This window comes from Symphalangus syndactylus, chromosome 22 (assembly GCF_028878055.3).
Source record: "Symphalangus syndactylus isolate Jambi chromosome 22, NHGRI_mSymSyn1-v2.1_pri, whole genome shotgun sequence".
Taxonomy (NCBI): Eukaryota; Metazoa; Chordata; class Mammalia; order Primates; family Hylobatidae; genus Symphalangus; species Symphalangus syndactylus.
The window spans coordinates 21,834,814-21,852,785 of record NC_072444.2 but is presented as its reverse complement, the minus strand read 5'-3'; the positions used below and the strand labels follow the sequence as shown (position 1 = coordinate 21,852,785).

The window sequence follows — 17,972 nt, the reverse complement described above, 5'->3', positions numbered from 1 at the left end:
CCTCCCTTCGTTCCACCCTCAGAATCGTCCTTGCGTCACCGCCCCGCCTCAGACTCCAGCTCGCACCCTCGCCCCGCCCCCAAAGTCAATCCTCATCCCCAAGATCCATCCTCCTGTCACCGCCCCGCCCCAAGGCGGCACTCCGCGCCTCGCCCCGCCCCCAGGGCCCACCCCCGCCCCCAGGGCCCACCCCCGCCCCCGCGTCACCGCCCTCCTCCGGGCGCAGGTGCCCTTTTGCAATTGTGGCACCAGTTCCCGGTCCACCGCGGGCCCCTCGTCAGAATTCACTACGGCCCCGCTTTTACAGAGATCCGGAGGGAGTCGTCACACTTCCAGCAAGAGGGAAACCATGAGTGGAGCCATGGTCTGTCCCGCCCCATTCAACCTCCTCCGGGGCATGGCTTCCCCTTAGCCCCCTCCTCCACCCCAAGTAAAACCATAAGCCCCCCTCACCGCCCTTGTGCCCAGATCGCAGTTGACTGCTCCAAACTCGAGTGTCTGATCCAACCAAGCCCACCTTACACAGTCTTCCATTCCCTCTTCCCTGCCTCCCACCCTAACACCTCCCACACAGGAAAAAAAACTGGCAGAAATCTAGTCCTCTAAACTTCCATCGTTTTGAACGGTTCATTTTCACATTTCAAAAATAATCGTTTGTGTTTACTGAGCATTTGCTAAGTCCCAGGCATCGTGCTAGCCACTTTTCATGCTTATTTCATTTATCCTTAACTACAGTCCTGCCAGGAAAGTATTCCCACTCCCCCCCGCCGGTTTTACGGATGTAGACCCTAGGGTTCAGGGAAACGAATGTTTAAGGTCACATGGGTAGTAAGTGGCCGAGGCAGGCAGGATTGAAACCCGAACCTGACTCTGTAAGCCACACTCTTAAGAATCCAAAAGTCCACCTTAGAATATAATCTCTTGAGCAGCAAAACCTCAGCCCCATTCGTTCACTTATTCTACGAATATTTATTGAGCCTGTAGTCAAACACTGAGAACATGGAGGTGAACAAAACAAAATCCCTGCTTTTAGAGTTTACATTCCAGTGGAAGGATCAGGTGATAAACTATATAAATAAATAAGACATACTATGTTAGATAGTCATAAATGCAAAGAGAAAAAAATAAAAACAGGGCAGGGAGATATGAAAGCTCTTTATATCCCCAAGGGATCTATCTCATTGGCTCAAAGAAAGTTTCCCTCACTCACCTGTGCCTTATCCCTATCCCCGTCCCCACCGCCCTTTCCCCGTGCTTAAGGCAGAGACTGGTATATTCTTGGGTGGAGCTCGGTTTTCGGTAAATGGGATTAAAAGTCCTGGATTCTCTCAAAAAAAAAAAAGATAAGTAAACAAAAATAAAAGGAATGCTAGATTCTAGGCCTTGGGCAAATCTCTGCCCCTCTCTGGACCTCAGTCTCCCTATCAATATTGGAGGAGTTGGAGAGTTAAAGAATCCCTAAGGTCACTTCCAATCTGACGCTCTAAGATTCTATGAATAGGGTTAAAGAGAATAGGGACCAGAGAGTGCGTCCCCATCCTAGCAACTGTTGCTAGACGAGGGCCATCTCCCGGTAGGAGCGGAAACACCTTCCTGGATCGAGGAGGTCCTTCTGGCATCCCATCATGCATAGCGACCTCGCCTCGCTAGGAGGCACGTTTTGGCCTCTTTGGTCACGATCAACCTTTTGGCTGCAACCAAAGAGCGCGCCTCGTTCCTATAGCAACCTCCCCAGGTCCACGCGTAGACGGCGAGTGGCAAGGGTCAAAATAGATTCGCCCAGTAGGCGCCCTCGACCTGTTCGGTCCTCGTCTTCAGTGAGATAGACCTTTAAGTGTCACGTGACTCCCCTCGGGCTTTCCCCGCCTCTTTCCCCTCCCCAGGCCCAGGCGAGCGCTGGTGTGGACGGGAAGCTCCCGGCCCGGCGAACTAACTGGAGCACGGACGCTGCAGCCGGTTGGGCCGGTGTACTTTCCCGGTAACTCCTTCCCGGCGTGACGCGCGGAACCGCGGACGCGGCGGGGCCAGGCCGACTCAGGGATTTCCCGTCAGTTCCTTCTCATTTTCAGTCACTGCTGGCCCCGGGGGGAGCCGGGAGCCAACAGGGCCGGGCCCTGGGCTTTCGGAGGGCGGCGGGGGAGGGGGCTGTCTCCTGCAGGGTTGCGACCTCCGGCGGGAGCGCGAGGCGGGGCTTAGACCTGGAGCTTGTCTCTGGGAGCCTCTTCCTGGTCCTGGAGATGCTGCCCAGAGAGCTGGCAGCCTACCTGTTGGGCAGGTGTTTGCTGCTCCGAGGTCGGCGCCGTCTTCCCAGACCGCCGCCACTTCGACCCTCTACCTGGAAGGAACTGACACAGTTAAATAAGGCAGCGATCGTACTGCATGGTAGAAATAATAGCACTAACGACTATTTATTGACTATTGACTCTGGGCTCAGTAAACCCTTTACATGCATTTAGTCCCCACATGATGATTCTTCAAGGTAGTAGTATTCATTCCCATTTTATGAATAAGGACGTTGATGCTTAGTAAGTTTAAATAATTTGCCCAAGGTAATAAAGTAGTGGAGAATAGATCCCAGTCTTCAACCCATATGCTTAACCAGTAGCTACATCGCCTTCACGTGTTTTGTAGGATATAGCAGGTTGCCTTAACAAAGAAGAAACTGGTTTGTTTTAGGATTTTATTCAGCACGTATGCAATTTTAAACGTTGATCATCAGATTAGTCAATTTTGTGAGGACTCCCAGGCGGCATTAAACTTGCACTTACGGAAATCCACCACTGTTACAGCTTTGCCCCTTTTCAGTAAGGTGTCACAGTAGACACTTGAACCTTAAAATTGTATTAGCTTATGAGAAATCAAAATAAATGTGTTCCTTGAAAAAAACATTGTAGGGTATAACAGCGATCATAATTGTGGAGTATAAATATCTACAATTCCAGCATTACCCTGTTCATTAACCAGCCAGGATTATTTCCAAAATTCACAATGAATTAAGTCACTGTACTCACCAGAGATGGAGCTTGAAACTTTTAAAGACCATGCCTGCTATTTGGTCTTCGCCATTAATTCTTCTTCACATGTAAAACCAAATTTTTTCTTGCCACTTTTTCTCATCTGAGGTTTCCATTAATAATGATCATATTGGCCGGCACGACGGCTCACGCCTGTAATCCCAACACTTTGGGTGGCCAAGGCGGGTAGATCACCTGAGGTCAGGAGTTCACAACCAGCCTGGCCAACATGGTGAAACCCCGTCTCTACTAAAAATACAAAAAAATTAGCTAGGCGGGGTGGCGCATGCCTGTAATCCCAGCTACTTGGGAGGCTGAGACAGGAGAATTGCTTGAACCTGGGAGGCGGAGGTTGCAGTGAGCTGAGATCCCATCATTGCACTCCAGCCTGGGCAATAAGAGTGAAACTCCATCTCAAAAAAAAAAAAAAAAAAACCATATTGCTAATGATTAAAGAGCAGCTTCTCATTTTCTTGTTTGAATGGGTGTGGTGAGAAAGAATAGAATTGAGGCATATCGCGTCTTAACTACACAGTTTTTTGAGAGTGTTTCACGTCCATGTTTTTACTTATTTAATGCCCGAGAATGCCACAACTATCTCATTTTGTAGTTTCGTACACGGTAAATCTTACAGTTTCATGAGTTTGTTTAACATGTACTCAGTGAAGTATTCTTAAACCATTTATTTTCTTTATTCTTATCAGAATAAATGAAATCACGTATTTGAGAGGTAGTCGCCCTGATTATCCTATTTAGGTTTTCTCTCATTTATGTATTATTTCTGCATCCCGTTCATTTTCATTCATTTCTAAAGCTTTTCTAGTCCAAGTATTCTGGAGAGTTGCTATTCTTATTACTCATCTTTTCATCTGTAATGGTTCTCATTTGTGATATTCAAAAGTAGTAGCGAGATTTTTATTTTAAGATATAGTTCAACAGCTTGACACTTTTCCTGCAAAATACCTTTTGTTGGTTTTGTTTTTCATCTGTATATCTTATACCTTTACCTAAAAAGCAAGACTGTCCAGGTTTCTGCCACTGAAACTCATTGCCTCTTCAATCATTTCAGCTCTGGAAAGGAAGAGAAATGGAAGTGAGAAAGTTGAGCATTTCCTGGCAGTTCTTGATAGTTCTGGTTCTGATCCTGCAAATTCTGTCTGCGTTGGATTTTGACCCATACAGAGTCCTAGGGGTCAGCCGAACAGCCAGTCAGGCTGATATTAAAAAGGCTTATAAGAAGCTCGCCCGGGAATGGTAGGTGAAACAAAGAAATAGAGGTTTAACATAAGCTAAACAGTCTTAGCAGGGATGAAGTATTAATTATGACTAGCTTTTATTTGTCTCTGTTTCTATGTTCAATATATATATCTGTCTAAAATATTTTACACAGGAGAGCTGATGTTCATGTTCTATAATTGTTAGTGATAAGATCCAAAGCCTATGTTTACTCTGAAACTCCCTTTTAGGAATACTTTGGCTTAAAGAATTGCCTTAGATACTGTTAGCATATTTAATGTTAAAGTAAGAAGCTTTAATTTTAAAAAAATGTCTATATAGTCAATAATGGATATGCTACCCTTCCCATGATACATTATTCATAAAGTAACTTTATGAGTGTAATTGCTGAACAGGAACACTATACAACCCTATTCTCTAAATTATTAATTTCTACACTTTGAAAAAAAGTTAAGAGTAATAGTCTTTTGCCTCCAAAAAAAAAAAAAATTCAGAAACCAAGGATAGTTGTTTCTTGATATCCATGAGGGCTTGGTTCCAGGATCCCCAGGGATACCAAAGTCATTGGATGCTCAAGTCCCTATATAAAATAGCATAGTATTTGCATATAATCTATGCACATCCTCTCATATACTTTAAGTCATCTCTAGCTTACTTATAATACCTAATACAATGTAACTGCTGTGCAAATGGTTGTTATACTGTTATTGTTTAAGGAATAATGACAAGAAAAAAGTCTGTACATGTTCAGTACAGATGCAGTTTTTAAAAAATATTTTTGAATATTTCAAAATAGAAAATATTATATTTTGGTTGGTGGAATCCATGGATGTGAAACCAACAGATATAGAGGGCTGACTATATATTACTTTAAAAAAAAAAATTGGCCTGGCATGGTGGCTTATGTTTGTAATCCCGGCACTTTGGGAGGCTGAGGTGGGAGGATCGTTTGAGCCCAGGAGTTTGAGACCAGCCTGGGCAACATAGTGACACCCCATCTCTATGAAAAAAAAAAAAGTCCAGAAGTTCGAGGCTGCAGTGAGCTATAATCACGCCACTGCACTCCAGCCTGGGCAACAGAGTGAGACTCATCTCAAAAAAAAAATCTTACAGAAAATTGTAATTTTGCCTGTAGTTATCAGGATAGCAATTAGCAGGGTAGCAATAAATCTAAAACTTTGGACAGATGTAATCAGTTTCTTCCACCAATGCCTTGGCCCTGCCAAAGAAGCAGAAGTGTTGGATTATATAGATGGAGGGGGAGCAGCAGAAGGAGGAAAGGATACAGATGACTCCAAGCTGGCTGTACCAACCATGAGGAATGGAAGAAAGTTTGAGACAGGTACCATCACTGAGCACCTACTACATGCTAACCTCCTGGTTCTATGCTTTTTATCTCGTTTAAACCTTATAATGAGCCTGTGAAGGAGGATATCAGTGTCTCTTTTTTTTTTTGAGACGGAGTCTCATTATGTCGCGCAGGCTGGAATGCAGTAGCACGATCTTGCCTCACTGTAACCTGTGCTTCCTGGGTTCAAGAGATTCTCCTGACTCAGCCTCCCAAGTAGCTGGGACTAAAGGCGTGCACCACCACACCCAGCTAATTGTTGTATTTCTAGTAGAGATGGGGTTTAGCCATATTGGCCAGGCTGGTCTCAAACTCCTGACCTCAAGTGATCCGTCCATCTTGGCCTCCCAAAGTGCTGGGATTACAGACGTGAGCCACCATGCTCGGCCAGTGTCTCTGTTTTATAGATGAGAAGATGGAGGCTTAGAGTTGGTAAATCTGTGGTACTTCTGGGTTCCCTAGTTTGATACTCTGCATCAATAGTCCATTGCTTTATTGTTTTTTAATCATTTACACATCTAGGCATGAGTAAGGGTGAGTGTGCTAGTAGTGGTTGGCTGGGGAGGAGCTGAATGTGAGTAGGAAGGTATCCAGAAGCAAAACTGCCACATTGAGGTGATGCGTGATGCGGACTGCATGCATGATGGTGCCTGACACTGTTCTGCTTCAGTGAACAGGTGTATTTTAGCATTAAACTGGTTGAAATAAAGGTAAAGATGATTGAAAATATATTTTTTAAACAAATATTTTAGACCATATTCCATGAGAAATCCAGAATTGGATGCCAAAAAAACAATCTCTAATTATACATGACCTCCTTCCAGGGACTCTTTATACCAAGGTTATGTTCTACATCATTTCAGACTCTTGCCTCTTTATGTTTAAAGCAAAATATATAAATCTGCAGCTAATTCATAAGGTAACAACATTCTTTTGGACAGGGCATAGCCTTTGACAATATTTTAAGAACACAAATGACAGCTTGAGTATGTGGGACCTATTAAAATGTATAGCTTTGACTTTTTTGTCTTCCAGAGCTGAAAAGGGTGTTATGGTATTAATTAAATGAGTCATATTCTTCTCTTTTTTAATTAGATTCTCTCTAGGAATAATTCATCACCACAGAAATGTATTGAGTGTGTCATCCAGTAAAAGTCTAAAATTTTACTTTACGTTTTTAATTTTGCTCTACTATTATTTTCTGCGGTTTTGGCTATGACAATGCTTTGTCACTTGGAATAGTTTAAGTTTTGCTTACTAATGGCTTGATATACACTGAAAATAGCAGTGTTTCCCAGTTTGACTTTTCAGAATGAGCTATAGCAGGGGGAAGTGGTTACTTGTTGAATTGGATCTGGAGCCTTCCTCTGATACATTTTACTAAGTGTTTCTTAGACTGCTTAAGAATTTTCCTTTGCTTGGTGAAACCATTTGACGTTACTTTTTCCCTTAGGAAAACTATGTTTCTCTCCCAATAATTAAGTTTTATCGTAGGTACTTTTTGTTTGTTATCCACATTAGCAAAAGAAATAACTCCTCCCACCCAAAGAATGGCAGATTGGTGTGACATGGTTATGCAGTAAACCAAACAGTAAATTATTTTGTCTAATTCTTTGCTGTATTACCTTCTTTATCTTTGTTTTTATTCCTTTAAGAGGTAACTAGAGACCCAGTAGATCCTACATACAATATTTCCTCTACTTTGAATTTTAAAGATTGTGTATTATATTGCAGTTCCTGAAATAATTTCATATTAACTGAAAATAGCATTGGACAATACTTTCCTATGGCTGAATTTTTTTTTTTTATGTTTTCAATCTTGTGGTGTCTTCCCACAATTAGGAAAGTATTCCGTATGAATACAGCTGAAAGTGCTGTGGTTTCCTCCCTGTTCTTCAGCCTTGCCCTCCTCTGTTTCAGGATCTGTGTTTTCTAACCTAGCTGCCCTCAAGACTCTCTCTGGTTCATTCTCCTAAAAAGCCACTTCCTACCCTTCTTCTACAAAGTTCTATATGTTAAATCTTCATTTGTATGATTGCATAATTTTTGATCCACTCAGTCGTCAGCGTGATGGTTTGGTTGGTTGGTTGGTTTTGTTGGTTTTTTTGGTTTTTTTTTTTGTTATCCAGAAATGCTTTGGAGTCTCCATCTCGTTTCCTTAAGTCATGCTGTTTTCATTATGACTAGCTGAGATTTTTTTCCCCCACTAATACTTATAGCAAGGATTAAATGGTTAAGGAAGGAATGATTTTTAAACTCAACAGTCAACAATTTGGAGTTTCCTTATTTGTAGAGAAATCAGAATATGTGGTATAATTCATTCAAACACATTCCTGCTAGAATAAATCCATTAAGTTGTAGATTTTTTTTTTTATTCCAATGTGCTTGGTGTGTCCTTAATAGTCGTTTGCTTCCCAGTGAATTGTTTTTTCTTTCCAGAACCTATGTCAGAGGAAATTTACTAGAAGTTACCAAAAGTGATTATGTAAAGAATACTATCATACAAAGTCTCTAAAAGTGAACATTGAAAAATCGGTCTGTATAAAACACTGATTTAGGTCTTAGGGGCTTTCAAGGAAGTAAACCTAGCCCTTACTTTCCAGAACTTTAAAATCTCCAAAGCTGGCCGGGTGTGGTAGCTCACACCTGTAATCCCAGCACTTTGGGAGGCCAAGACAGGAGGATGGCATGAGTCCAGGAGTTTGAGACCAGCCTGGACAACATGGCAAAAAATGTTAAACATGTGGCATTGAGGCCGGGACGGGTGGATCATTTGAGGTCAGGAGTTTGAGACCAGCCCAGCCAACATGGTGAAACCCCATCTCTATTAAAAATACAAAAATTAGCTGGGTGGTAGTGGCGCAGGCCTGTAATCCCAGCTACTCGGGAGGCTGAGGCAGGAGAATCGCTTGAGCCTGGGAGGCAGAGGTTGCAGTGAGCCAAGATTGTACCACTGCATTCCAGTCTGGGCAACAGAGTGAGACACTGTCTCAAAAAAAAAAAAAAAAAAAAAAAAAAAAAAGTGGCCTTGAAATCTTTACCCAGGTAAAAGGCAATCGTAATAATAATGAAAAATGTTCTACTTTGAAAGTCAGACACAAGTGCAGTTTGAAACCTGATTGTTACTAAATGAATTTAGTCTATCCTAAAACCTATTTCTCGTGTCTACCTGTGTTATCAGAAGAAACAATAGCATTCTAGCATCCCGATATCATTCTAGCATTGGGATGGAATGTTGCCATCCTAGGAGAAGACATGGGTTCTTATGGATAAATGATTTAGCCTTCAGCCAGCTTTAGCAGTGTTTGGGAGCAGTGTACAGACATGCACCATTTCCCACCTTCCTCTGTGAAATGCTGCAGTATTATATGGTGCTTTGAAAACGTGCCCCGCTGGAGTGCTTTGGGAAAAAATCGCCTGTTTCGGAGTTTCATTGATTATAGTCATGTAAAGCAACTGATTGCCTCTATCATTTATTTTAAGAAACTTTCCTAACAAAATAGCCCTCCATTTGCCTCTGTAGTGAACTCTGTGGACAAGGACATTAAATGACTGTGCATTAAAAGTTAAATCTGTTCTCACTGCCTGCCCATTTGTGTTTCAGGCATCCTGACAAAAACAAAGATCCTGGAGCAGAAGACAAGTTCATTCAAATCAGTAAGGCTTACGAGGTATCGTGTCCAGCTTTGTGATGCATCCATTAGCTCTTATAAAATATGCCTTAGGAGGTGATGAATTTTGTAAAGTTCTCAGAAAGGTCATGTTCTCCATGCCCTTGACGCAGTTTCTAGATTATAATAGAACAGGCTGGATGCGGTGGCTCACGCCTGTAATCCCAGCACTTTGGGAGGCCGAGGTGGGTGGATCACGAGGTCAGGAGTTCGAGACCAGCCTGACCAACATGCTGAAACCCTGTCTTTACTAAAAATACAAAAAAAAATTAGCCAGGCATGGTGGCACATGCCTGTAATCCCAGCTACTCAGGAGGCTGAGGCAGGAGAATCACTTGAACCCAGGAGGCGGAGGCTGCAGTGAGCAGGGATCGAGGCACTGTACTCCAGCCTGGGTACAGATGATAGAAATGATAGAACATATTTGGCCACATCCAGTATATTGAAACAAGTGCCTGAACACTTCAGCTCTTGGAAAAACTGGACTATTTTAAAGGCTTTAACTAGAATTGTAGAATTACCTTGAGTATGTCTGTATGTGTCTCTATTGCTTTCTTAGAAATTTGCATTAAAGAATCACATACCAAATCGCCTATATTTATTAAAGTGGCGCAAGGTAACAAATATATTTAAACACAAGATTTTCAATAATTTTCCAATATGTCAGCTTAAGTAGATTGGTCTGGAATATGCATCAAAGAGAATTCAGTGGCTTTCTGATTGGTGTAGGGAATGTCCTTCAGCAGACAGTGCTTAGCTCATAGAATAACACATCATCATTCTAAAACAGATTCCTGAATTTTAGACTTCAAAGTTATTTTGTAAAACAAAGTCAACTAACAGACAAGGCGCTAGCCTATAGCTATTTGGTGTTCATAGCTTTTCTTATCTTGGTTTGAATTAGTCCAACTCACCAGGTATGACCAGGTCAATTTTCTTGTCATTGAGCCCTGGTGATCAACATTATGTTATGTTTTATTTGTTTTGCTGAAGCGTTTAATGTTGTGGTAGTTTGAAATCTTTAATGCCAAGATGAGCGTGAGTACCTAAACTGAAATATTTTAGTCTTGAATGTTCTTTAATGTTTCTCTAATGAAGAAGAGTTTCTCATTCTTTTGAATGACCGCATTTAGAATATCTAATTGACTGGACCCGGTGGCTGTTCACGCCCTGTAATCCCAGCACTTGGGGAGGCTGAGGCATGCAGATCGCTTAAGCTCAGGAATTCAGGACCAGCCTAGACAACATGGTGAAAAATACAAAAATTAGCCAGGCCTGGTGGCATGTGCTGATGGTCCTAGCTACTCAGGAGGCTGAGATGGAAAGTTGACCCTGAGAGATGGAGGCTGCAGTGAGCTGTGATCACGCCACTTCACTCCAGCCTGGGTGACAGAGTGAGACCCTATCTCAAAAATAAAAAGAATATCTAATTACGTCTAATCTTTTTTCTTTTTTCTTAAGAGACAGTCTGTCTCTGTCACCCAGGCTGGAGTACAGTGATGCAATCACAGCTCACTGCAGCCTTGAACTCCTGGGCTCAAGCAATCTCCCACCCACCTCACCCTCCCAAGTAGCTAGGACTATAGGCACGCACCACCAGGCCTGGCTGATTTTTTTTTTTTCTTTTTGTAGCGAAGTCTTGCTATGTGGTCCAGGCTGGTCTTGAACTCCTGGCTTCAAGGGATCCTCCAAACCTTGGCCTCACATAATCGTGTCATCATTTTTGCATTTCTTTTCTTTTCTTTTCCTTTTTTTTTGAGACGGAGTTTCGCTCTTGTTGCCTAGGCTGGAGTGCAGTGGCACCATCTCGGCTCACCTCAACCTCTGCCTCCTGGGTTCAAGCAATTCTCCTACCTCAGCCTCCTGAGTAGCTGGGTTTACAGGCATGCGCCACCACTCCCAGCTGATTTTTTGTATTTTTAGTGGAGACGGGGTTTCTCCATGTTGGTCAGGCTGATCTCGAACTCCTGACCTCAAGTGATCCACCCGCCTCAGCCTCCCAAAGTACTGGGATTACAGGTGTGAGCCACCGTGCCTGGCTACATTTATTTTCTTCCTATGTCTTTCAAGCTGCTTACAAAAAAGTGTTTTGGATGAAACTTGTTGTTGTTTAGATTTTTTTTCCTTCCTTTATAGATTCTTTCAAATGAAGAAAAGAGATCAAATTATGATCAATATGGAGACGCTGGAGAGAACCAGGGCTACCAGAAGCAGCAACAGCAGCGAGAGTATCGCTTCCGCCATTTCCATGAAAATTTTTATTTTGATGAATCCTTTTTTCACTTCCCTTTTAATTCTGAACGGCGGGACTCAATTGACGAAAAGTATTTATTGCACTTTTCACATTACGTGAATGAAGTGGTTCCGGATAGCTTCAAGAAACCCTACCTCATCAAGATCACCTCTGATTGGTGCTTTAGCTGCATTCATATCGAGCCTGTGTGGAAAGAAGTTGTTCAAGAACTGGAAGAATTGGGTAAGATACTTTTATTCATTGAAAGATATTTATATAGATGACTTTTTTTTTTTCAAGGTGGAGTCTTGCTCATTGCCTAGGCTGGAGTACAGTGGTGTGACCTCGGCTCACTGCAACCTCTACCTCCCAGGTTCAAGTGATTCTCCTGCCTCAACTTCCCGAGTAGTTGGGATTACAGGCACCCACCATCACGCCCAGCTAATTTTTGTATTTTTAGTAGAGACAGGGTTTCGCCACGTTGGCCAGGCCGGCTTCGAACTCCTGACCTCAAGTGATCTGCCTGCCTTGGCCTCCCAAAGTGCTGGGTTGACAGGCGGGAGCCACCACGCCTGGCCCCAAAGCAAATTTTTTAAATCGCCTATTCTATAAACCCTTTTTGAAAATCTTTCTTAAATGTATTAGTCTGCTTTCTTCAACTCTGTGACTCTGAAGCACCGATTTTTTTACTTATTGTGAGCTGAGCCTTGAAGGGGGTTGGAAGTCAGCTAAGGAACCTTCAGTCACATACTGGTAAAAACTAGTGTATAAAAGCATCCAGTGTTTAAAGAGAAGTATGCTGTGGAAGAGGGCCCAGAATTAGCACCATCCCTGACCTTGAGCTCCCCATTTGGTTGAAGAGAAAATATATACATAGAGAATTAACACCAACCTCACATTTGCAAGCACAGAATAGTGTTTTGCTGAAGGAGTAGACAAAGATGACAAGAAATTCCTTCTGTATTTTCTAACTCCTTGCCCATGAAACAGATACCTTTATTTGAAACTTTTTCCTCAGTCAACTTTCATGTTCCAATTACTGTATTAGACACTAAAAGATATATAATAATAATAATTTTTGTTGAACATTTCAGTTCCCTTGCATTGTGGTAAGTGCTTTCTGTGCATTATTTTTGTCCCCAAAGCAACTCAATGAAGGAGAGACTATTATTATCCCTATTTTACAGGTGAGGGAACTAAGGCATTGAAGGTTAAGGAACTAATTCATTATTACACTACCCGTAAGCATCAGTATTGAGTTGGACCCAGGAGTCTGATCGTCTTAAACACTGCCCTGTACTGCTTCAGAAATAAGTAAATCATGGTCCTTGTGCCCAGGAAACTCAAATAAGAAACATACCTCAATCATCTCAGCACATTTAGTGCTTGCTGGAAGGTGCAGGCAGAGCTACCAGCGTGGCCCGGAGGTTGAGCATCTTGAAATCAAATATCATTTTAGGGAAACCCAATTTGGATGATCAGGCAGTGATTACCTGGGTTTGGCAATTTATTCACCATGACTTCCTGTTTAAAAAGAGAGACTGCTGGGCACGGTGGCTCATGCCTGTAATCCCAACACTTTGGGAGGCCGAGGCAGGTGGATCACGAGGTCAGGAGTTCGAAACCAGCCTGGCCAACATGGTGAAACCCCATCTGTACTAAAAATACAAAAATCAGCCAGGAGTGGTGGCGGGTGCCTGTAGTCCCAGCTACTCCAGAGGCTGAGGCAGGAGAATTGCTTGAACCCGGGAGGCAGAGGTTGCAGTGAGCTGAGATCATGCCACTGCACTTCAGCCTGGGTGACGGAGTGAGACTCTGTCTCAAGAAAAAAAATAAAAAGAAAAAAAAAAAGAAAGACTAATTCCTGTCCAGGCGCAGTGGCTCATGCCTGTAATCCCAGCACTTTGGGAGGCCAAGGCGGATGGATCACCTGAGGTCAGTAGTCCGAGACCAGCCTGGCCAAAATGCTGAAACTCTGTCTCTAGTAAAAATACGAAATTAGCTGGACGTGGTGGCACGTGCCTATAATCTCAGCTACTTGGGAGGCTGAGGCAGGAGAATCACTTGAACCCTGGAGTTGGAGGTTGCAGTGAGCCAAGATCACACCATTGCATTCCAGCCTGGACAGTGAGAGAAACACCGTCTCAAAAAAACAAACAAAAAAAAGACTAATTCCTGTCTTTCAAGGATTTCTAAGTATATAAGAGTCTCATACTGTCTAGAAAAAAGGTCATCCTAAATACTGGTGAAAATACACATTTTTCTGCTTTAGCTCTGTGTTCTTTTGTTTCATTTCACGTTATTTTGCATCTCGTGGTTAGTGTACCAGCAGGTTTGTATTTAGCCACATTTGAGTGGTGTGTTCTTCCAGTTGGCTCTGTGCCATCCCCTAAGGCCTATTCAAAGGTGGAGAGAAAATAAATGTGTATGTGCAGCTGAGGGGGAAAGAGAACTTCCCTAAAGGATGTGATATGTATTTAGGATTGCTTAGAGAGAGCTGTTTGGCATCTCAAATTATGGGTATGACAGATGTTTACTAGTGCACGGAAGACCCTCTCACAGCCTCAGTATAGTATTTTTAATTCCCCAGGTATGCAAATTAGCCAGAAGCATCAGTTTTTATAAACATCAAATAATGTTTCTGAAATAAGTCACATATGCTTTGCTATTTTTTTTTTTTTTTTTTGAGGCAGAGTCTCGCTCTTGTCGCCCAGGCTGGAGTGCAGTGGCATGATCTCTGCTCACTGCAAGCTCCGCCTTCCAGGTTCACACCATTCTCCTGCCTCAGCCTCCCTAGTAGCTGGGACTACAGGCACCTGCCACCACACCCGGCTAATTTTTTTGTATTTTTAGTACAGACGGGGTTTCACCGTGTTAGCCAGGATGGTCTCGATCTCCTGACCTTATGATCCGCCCACCTCGGCCTCCCAAAGTGCTGGGATTACAGGTGTGAGCCACCGCGCCTGGCTTTTTTTTTTTTTTCTTTTAAGAGACGTCATTCTATTGCCCAGGCCAGGGTGTAATGGCACAATCATGGCTCACTGCAACCTCAACCTCGTGGGCTTAAGCAGTCCTGCTGCCTCAGCCTCCCAAGTAGCTGAGATTAGAGGTGCATGCCATTGTACCTGTCTTTAAATATCTTTTCAGGAAGAAAAATACCACAAATTGGCCAAGCATGGTGGCTCATGCCTGTAATCACAGCACTTCGATAGTCTGAGGTGCGCAGATCACTTGAGGTCAGGAGTTCGAGACCAGCCTGGCCAACATGGTGAAATCCCGTCTGTGCTGAAAATACAAAAATTAGCCAGGTGTGGTGGCGCATGCCTGTAATCTCAGCTACTTGGGAGGCTGAGGCAGGAGAATTGCCTGAACCCAGGAGGTGGAGGTTGCAGTGAGCCAAGATCGAGTCACTGCACTCCAGCCTGGGCAACAGAGCAAAACTCTGTCTCAAAAAAATAAAATAAAATAAAATCAAGTGGCCAGGCATGTTGGCTCACACCTGTAATCCCAGCACTTTGGGAGGCCGAGGCGGGTGGATCACCTGAGGTCAGGAGTTCAAGACCAGCCTGACCAATGTGGTGAAACCCTGTCTCTACTAAAAATACAAAAATTAACTGGGCGTGGTGCTGTGTGCCCGTAATCCCAGCTACTGGGGAGGCTGAGACAGGAGAATTGCTTGAACCAGGGAGGCAGAGGTTGCAGTGAGCCGAGATTGCGCCACTGCAGTCTGGCCTGGGCGACAGAATGAGACTCCGTCTCAAAAAAAAAAAAAAAGAAAAGAAAAAAACCACAAATTTAAAACACCAAATATTTATCATTCTTTATTCTATTCCTCCAACCACAGCCTCCCAAGTAGCTAGGACTAGAGGCACATACCGCCATGCCCAGCTAACTTTTTTTTTAGACTCATCACGTTAATCGTCACAGATCCCAGAGCTAGACTTCCTGGGTTCAGATCCCATCACCATCACTTGCCAGCTCTGTCACCCTGAAACTTCACCTCTCCATGTCTCAGTTTTCTTATAGGTAAAATAGAGATGGTGAAGATTGGTCTTAAACTCCAGGAGATAGGAAAGAGATGGTGAAGACTGGTCTTAAATTCCTGGTCACAAGTAATCCTCCCGCCTCAGCCTCCCAAAGCACTGGTATTACAGACATGAACCACCATGCCCAGCCAACTTTTCAGTTTCTAATTCAGGTTTCTGTGTGTGCTTGGTCTGGTAGAAGGTATACTGAATGGCACAGTTACTAGAAAGGCATATTTCCCAGGATCAGTTCATAAATTGGCATTCAATCTATATAGCAATCCTGGTAAGGTCATTTAGGGTGAGTCAGTCTCTGAGAAATTGATCCCTCTAATGTTCAGAACCTGGGGCAGAAGTGGTCATTGGAGGCAGTAAGAAGTCCAGGCTTTGTGGTCAGCTGGAACTAGATTCAGATCCTGGTTCCACTGCACACAAACCATGATGCCTCACCCTCCCCCAGCTTCAGTTTCCTCGGCCATAAAGATAGCAATACTTACCTTGCAGAGTGATTGTGAGTATGAAAAGTATAATGTATATAAAGCTCTAGGCGTGGTAAAGAGGGCACTCAAGAAGTGATAATCCCTCCCTTGGGCCTTTGTCTTGTAGCCACTTGACCTCCCTAGGTGATGTCTCTTCTGTCTTTACGAATGACCAAATCTCCCAATGTATGTGCCTGCTTTATTCTTTTTCTTTCTTCTGCTCATATAATTCTCTGTGCGCTTCCATTTATTGACATTGTTCCATCGTTATTTATAATGACTGCAGTGTGATATAGTATGCTGTACTTGCCTCTAGAGAAGAGCCAAGAATCCAATTTGGATTCTTGTTCTGCAATTTTGTCAGCTCTGCAACCTGGGAAAAGTCACTTTACCTCTCTGAACCTCTCTCTGTATCTGTAAAATGAGGGGAACGGACTATACAATTCCTAAGGCTCCTCCTTTCCTGCCCTTGAGAGACTGCAACAGTCACAGTCAGGTAGCCTACAGAGAGCTTAGTTTAGCCTGCTCAGCAGTTTTAAAACGTTAAGTTTGGGATCCCTGCCATTTACTCAGCAATTTCATTTTAGGAATTTACTAATTAGAAAATAAGCACACAAGAGCACAAAGATGTATGTACAAAGATATACAAGGATGCCTGTCAGCATTCCTTATAATGTTAAGAATTAGGCTAAAAGCAACTTTTAATATTGTGCTTTATAATAAGAAATATATGTATATTTTGGTGTTTGTTCCCAGTTCCTGGCACAGATCTCCTAAAACCCTTGAGATTGCCTGATGAATAGGGGTGCTAAGATAATCTTTTGCTCTCGTATTTGATCTTTGACTCTGATTCCTGACACGGAGCTCCTAATCCTTAGAATTTCCTGCAGGATAGGAGCATCTTTTGTTCTACTGAGGTGACTCTTAGTGGGCCCCTGTGTGGGAGCTGGTCACCAGAAAAAACAAACCGTGATTAGAAGTTTGAAAGTTTCACCCTCATCCTCCAGAAAGAGGAGAGAGGAGGAGAGGGGCTGGAGATTGAGTTAATGATTGATCACTCCTGCATGATGAAGCCTTCATAAAAATCCCTGAACTCTGGCTCGGTTTCCTGGGGGGTGGGCTCAGTCTTCACCACCTCCCCTCAGCTGAGCCTACAGTAGAGGGCCCAGGCATCCTCCCCTACGGGAGAGGCGTTTGAGTAAGGAGCCTCGCCTGGGGTGTCCTAGCCTCACATTTACTGGCAAAAAAATGAACATATATATATATTTCATCCCTGAACTACTGGGTTTGAGAGTTCCCAAGTGGCTGAACACATGGAGGTGCCTGGAGGGTGGCAAGCCCTGGGAGGGCAGGATGCTCCCACCCTTCCATATACCTTACTATGTACCTCTCTTCTTTCTGGCTGATCATCTGTCTCCTTTGTGATATCCCTATACCTAATGAGTAACCATAAGGAATGTTCCCCTGAGTTCTGTGAGCAGCTCGAGCAAGTTAGTTGAACCCAAGGAGGGTCATGGGACGCTTTGATTTATAGCCAGTTGGTTAGAAGTACAGGACACAACCTGGGACTTCTAGCGTCTGAAGTGGGAGCAGTCTTACGGGACTGAACCCTTCACCTGCAGGACCTGATGCTGTCTCTGGGTAGATAGTGTCAGAACTGAGTTGATACCCAATTGGTGTCTGCTGGAGGATTTACGGGGAACCCCCACCCCCACAGCGTGTGGTGTCAGAAGGGAAGCATTGAGTTGGGCATAGTGGCATGTGCCTGGAATCCCAGCTACTCAGGTGGCTGAGGCAGGAAAATCACTTGAGCCCAGGAGTTTGAGACCAGCCTGGGCAACACAGTGAGATGCCATCTCTTAAACAATGAGTATCAGGGAAAGCATTGTGTTGAGTGTGAGTAGGAAAAACAGTTTTGTTTTTCCTCTCTCACAACTTCAATGTGCAACAATAAATGAATTAAATA

General features: G+C 43.4%; 1 protein-coding gene and 1 non-coding gene across 4 annotated transcripts in view; both read left to right on the top strand.

Annotated features, from left to right (window-relative positions):
• The first annotated feature begins 1,773 nt into the window (after positions 1–1,773).
• Positions 1,774–17,972, top strand: part of DNAJC16 (DnaJ heat shock protein family (Hsp40) member C16) — a 46,498-nt gene continuing 30,299 nt past the window's right edge. The window contains exons 1-4 of one of the 3 annotated variants that reach the window (XM_055262191.2): positions 1,774–1,978; positions 4,084–4,268; positions 9,203–9,269; positions 11,406–11,745. In XM_055262191.2, coding sequence (XP_055118166.1) covers positions 4,102–4,268; positions 9,203–9,269; positions 11,406–11,745 — 574 coding nt within the window. In that variant the 5' untranslated portion in view covers positions 1,774–1,978; positions 4,084–4,101. Of the gene's footprint in view, positions 2,048–4,083; positions 4,269–9,202; positions 9,270–11,405; positions 11,746–17,972 lie in introns of all 3 variants that reach the window. The other 2 variants (XM_055262192.2, XM_055262193.2) reach the window with 2 other exon arrangements.
• LOC129472774 (small Cajal body-specific RNA 21) lies at positions 17,103–17,242 on the top strand. Its single transcript, XR_008654056.1, has one exon. It is a non-coding gene; the product is annotated as a small Cajal body-specific RNA 21 (non-coding RNA).